The 3,564-nt window shown below is 43.8% G+C and overlaps 1 protein-coding gene across 1 annotated transcript; it reads right to left on the bottom strand.

The window, feature by feature from the left end:
• Positions 1–1,000: 1,000 nt before the first annotated feature.
• On the bottom strand, positions 1,001–3,081 carry LOC132326736 (uncharacterized). Its single transcript, XM_059845388.1, has one exon. The coding sequence runs from the start codon at positions 3,075–3,077 to the stop codon at positions 2,241–2,243; it is 837 nt and encodes a 278-aa protein (XP_059701371.1). The 5' UTR covers positions 3,078–3,081; the 3' UTR covers positions 1,001–2,240.
• Between the last annotated feature and the right edge of the window lie 483 nt (positions 3,082–3,564).

Here is a 3,564-nt window from a genome sequence, read left to right as displayed (position 1 = left end):
GAAAAATTTTACATTTGATTTCAAAATACAGCAATATTTTTGAGATGTGACCCTTCTCTACTACATCTCTCCCCAAAGGAGGTGACATCATAGTGATTTGCTTGTGCTTGGTTCACATAACTCTTACTCTTAAAAATGACAAAAAGGCTTTTCTATTTCAAGAAGTATGGGGAGAGAGAAATTTAAAAATCTTTATGTAGCATTCTTGGTCATGATCAACCCCTTGAATCCTTCTTGGGAGGCACATGAAGAAAGAACAGGTTACCTTTGAGGCAAGTATTTAGTATTTAAGCATTCTTTAGGAAACCTGCATTGCTGAGAGAGAACAGCTTTCCCTAGGCTGAGCAGAGAGCGAGATGGGATCAGAGCTCAGAAGTAATGTTTCCCAGTTACATGTGACCACCAGCTCTCTTCTGTAGCCCACTAAAGGCCTCTGGCAACCTGAATTCCCCAAACGAGGCAGTAGAGGATGCTCCTTCAAATATCTCCTTGATGCCAAGGATGTTTCTATGGTAATTCTGCATTCAAAGTTACTGGTTTGTATTGCCTGAGAGGCTACACAAGGGCCCAAGGAAATGAATGAACCAATCTAAGGTTGTGCATACCCAGGGGGCTTCCATAATTTTTGGGTGCACAGAAATACAAAGACAGAATAATGACAATGTTGTGCTGCACTTCATTTGTTGAATTACTTCAATACCTTGCTCACAGATGTGTGCATGTGAATCTAATCAAACAAACTCCTCGTAGACAGCAGAGATTATTTTGAGAGATTATTCCTGCTTCTGCTACAGGAAAAGAAGCATCAGCCTTTCATAACTTCTTGAACACAGGGAGGTGTGTGCACATGCATACACCAACAGGCACATGCCTCTCCCTGTATATGTACCAAAACAATGTGAGAATAATATTTTTCCTCTATATAGCACATTATTTTCATAAAGGATGATTAAAAGCAGACCAGCCTTTTTATGGAGAAAAAACCCCACATCCAAACTTGTTTGTTTGTTTATCTAGATAATCAATTATATTTAAAAAAAAAAAAAAGAAAAACAATAGGGGGAAAGGAGAGCTGGCATGATCAGAAATAAATATCTGAAAAAAAAGGTGATTTTTCCACATCCCTTGAAATCCTGGAGTAGGAAATTTTTCTGTAGCTTTTCTTCTTGAATAATATTTTACTTCCAATCCTAAAACAGCACATTCAACTATTCAATTCGCTGTTCAATAATAGTGACTCACATTGCCTTTTAAATGCATACAAGAAAGTTGCATCTTTTTGTTTTCATTTTCCCTGTGTGTTTGTTGCATACCGACATCAAATTCCCTGCAGGCATCCTAACCTTGCAATTGGAGAAACAGTGCTCCAGGGTCTTCCACATGTCTAATACACCTGGATAAAAAGTGCTAATTGTCACCAACTTCCATTAAATGACAGCAGTAAGGCACAAAATATGCTTGATTTGCAGATGCTAGTGCCACTGGGAATTAGCAGCAGATTAATAATTGTGCAGACCTTGAACATTCCCCTGGCACTGCCAGCCTGGGTTTCCAGTGCAACGTCAGACTACAAGGCCCTTGTTTTTACATTACTTTCCTGAGAAAATCAGGCTTCGGCATTTGCACTCTTTCCCTGTGTGTGTTTGGCTGCCCTACCTTCCCATAAAAATTTCTGATCAATCTGAATAAATTTTAAAGGAAAGTAGAGGTTGCAAACATACAGTGTCCTTAGCAGTTTTGTGAAAAACAGGCAGCTAGGTAGATATAATCAAGCCTGAGCCTTAGTGTTTCAAATATCCCGGCTTTTCAAATTCAGGTATTCTTGCAGACAAAAAAACCCTAATTCTGTTCCAATTTTGTTGGCTCTGAAAGTAGAAGGAAGATGTGCCATATCACATATTCAGCTGGCAGCAGCCTTGCATCCAGTCACTTTTATGGGTCAGGTGACAGACTAGTTTGCGGTGATTTTTTTCTTTTTACAAACCTATCTGCCAAAAAAATCCTTTTTCACCTTGAGGCTTTGAATGAGCATCAGGAGCCAGCTTCTTGCGCAGGTTCACCCTTGCTCTCTTTCCCTCCAGATAAATTCAGGGGCCAACGCTGTACCTTCTCTCCTCTCTTCCTGATCTGCTCCTGCTGCTGTTTCCTCTCCACTCAGCACACACGAGGACACCACCCCTATGGCATGCAAGGCGGCTCGGGTGGCATTGCAAAGCTCATTTCTGCAGGCAGCAACATGATTACGGAGAAGGTGAGGGTGAGGTTGGGCAAATGTGTTTCAACACTTCTTTCTTTGTGTTTATCACCGTGCCATAGCATTCCTGCAGCCTGGCCTGCTGCTGCTCCAGCTGCCTATGCAAACTCCTGATGGAGCGCAGCAGCAGGAGCCGTCGGTACATTGCTAGCTGGAGCCGGTACTTCTCCTTTTCCTCCTTCTTCTTGTTTTCTAAGGTCTCCATTACTGTTGTGGTCTTCATCCAAATCACATGGCCCAAACTGCAAGAGGCCATGCTGCTCTCAGTGCCGCTCCCAGCCTGCTGTGTGTCAGTCCCTGCCTGCTGTGTGTCAGTCCCTGCCTGCTGTGTGTCAGTCCCTGCCTGCTGTGTGTCAGTCCCTCCCTGCAGGGCCTCACCGAGCTCACCGGGCACCCTCAGGACCTGCAGCACCTCTGAATTCAGTTTGCCATCACAGCAGGGGCTTTTGGCATGCAGGGAGGCAAGGTCTACAGGCAGCAGGTTATCAACTGCTGCAGGACATGAGGAGGCACCTAAGGATGCATCTACAGCTACCAGAGGATGCTCAGCCAGCCCAGGGGCTGTCCTCTGCGCCTGGCCACCATGAACCATCTCTGGCCCAGTCAGGGCTTTTAGCTGGGCCACTGCCCTGCTGGAGAGGACAGACAGTCTTTCTGGCACTGCTGAGCTTCCCTTGTCTTCATCAAGGCTGTCTGGTGAAGGGCTGGCAGAGCAACCAGAGGATGCTGTTACAGCAGCTTGAGTCAGAAACCTGTCTTCATCATCACTGCTGTTTTGGATCTCCTCTTCATCTCTTGATATTACAGCTGCTCTCTCAGCCATTTAACGCATTAGCTACAGAAACTTTCTGTGGACAAAGTGGAAGTAAAAGGATTTCATTTTCACATACACACACACAGAGGCCCAGTGCAGAGTGACATTTGAAGCAAGAACCTCTTTTTATATTTAAGCAATGGACCTATTACTTTTCTAATAAAGCACAACCCTTGGGTCACTTCAGGCCATTTCTTGTGATTTGCATTAGATGTTCTTCGAGACACAACATTAATCCAATAATAATTAAAATGATATACTGTACTATTAACATTCTCAAATCTTTAAAGGCAAGTGATCTATCCCTGCAGCACCGGCTGTGCTGACTAATTAAACAGAATACAGTTGTAAATGGCCATTGTAAGCACTTCTCCCATTTAAGAACACAGCTCTAACAAGTGTCGTTTGTAGAGATGGGCGAGTTATCGGGATTGACCAGCTTCAAAGGGAGGTGGACTTACCGCAAACAGCAGGTTGCATTTAAATGCCCTCTCCA

Source organism: Haemorhous mexicanus, chromosome 1, assembly GCF_027477595.1.
Source record: "Haemorhous mexicanus isolate bHaeMex1 chromosome 1, bHaeMex1.pri, whole genome shotgun sequence".
Lineage (NCBI taxonomy): Eukaryota > Metazoa > Chordata > Aves > Passeriformes > Fringillidae > Haemorhous > Haemorhous mexicanus.
Note: the sequence above shows the minus strand (reverse complement) of the source record. Positions and strands in the feature narration are given on the sequence as shown.

Coding starts and splice junctions, on each gene's coding strand:
- LOC132326736 (XM_059845388.1), bottom strand. CDS start 3,077: ATGGCTGAGAGAGCAGCTGTAATATCAAGAGATGAAGAGGAGATCCAA.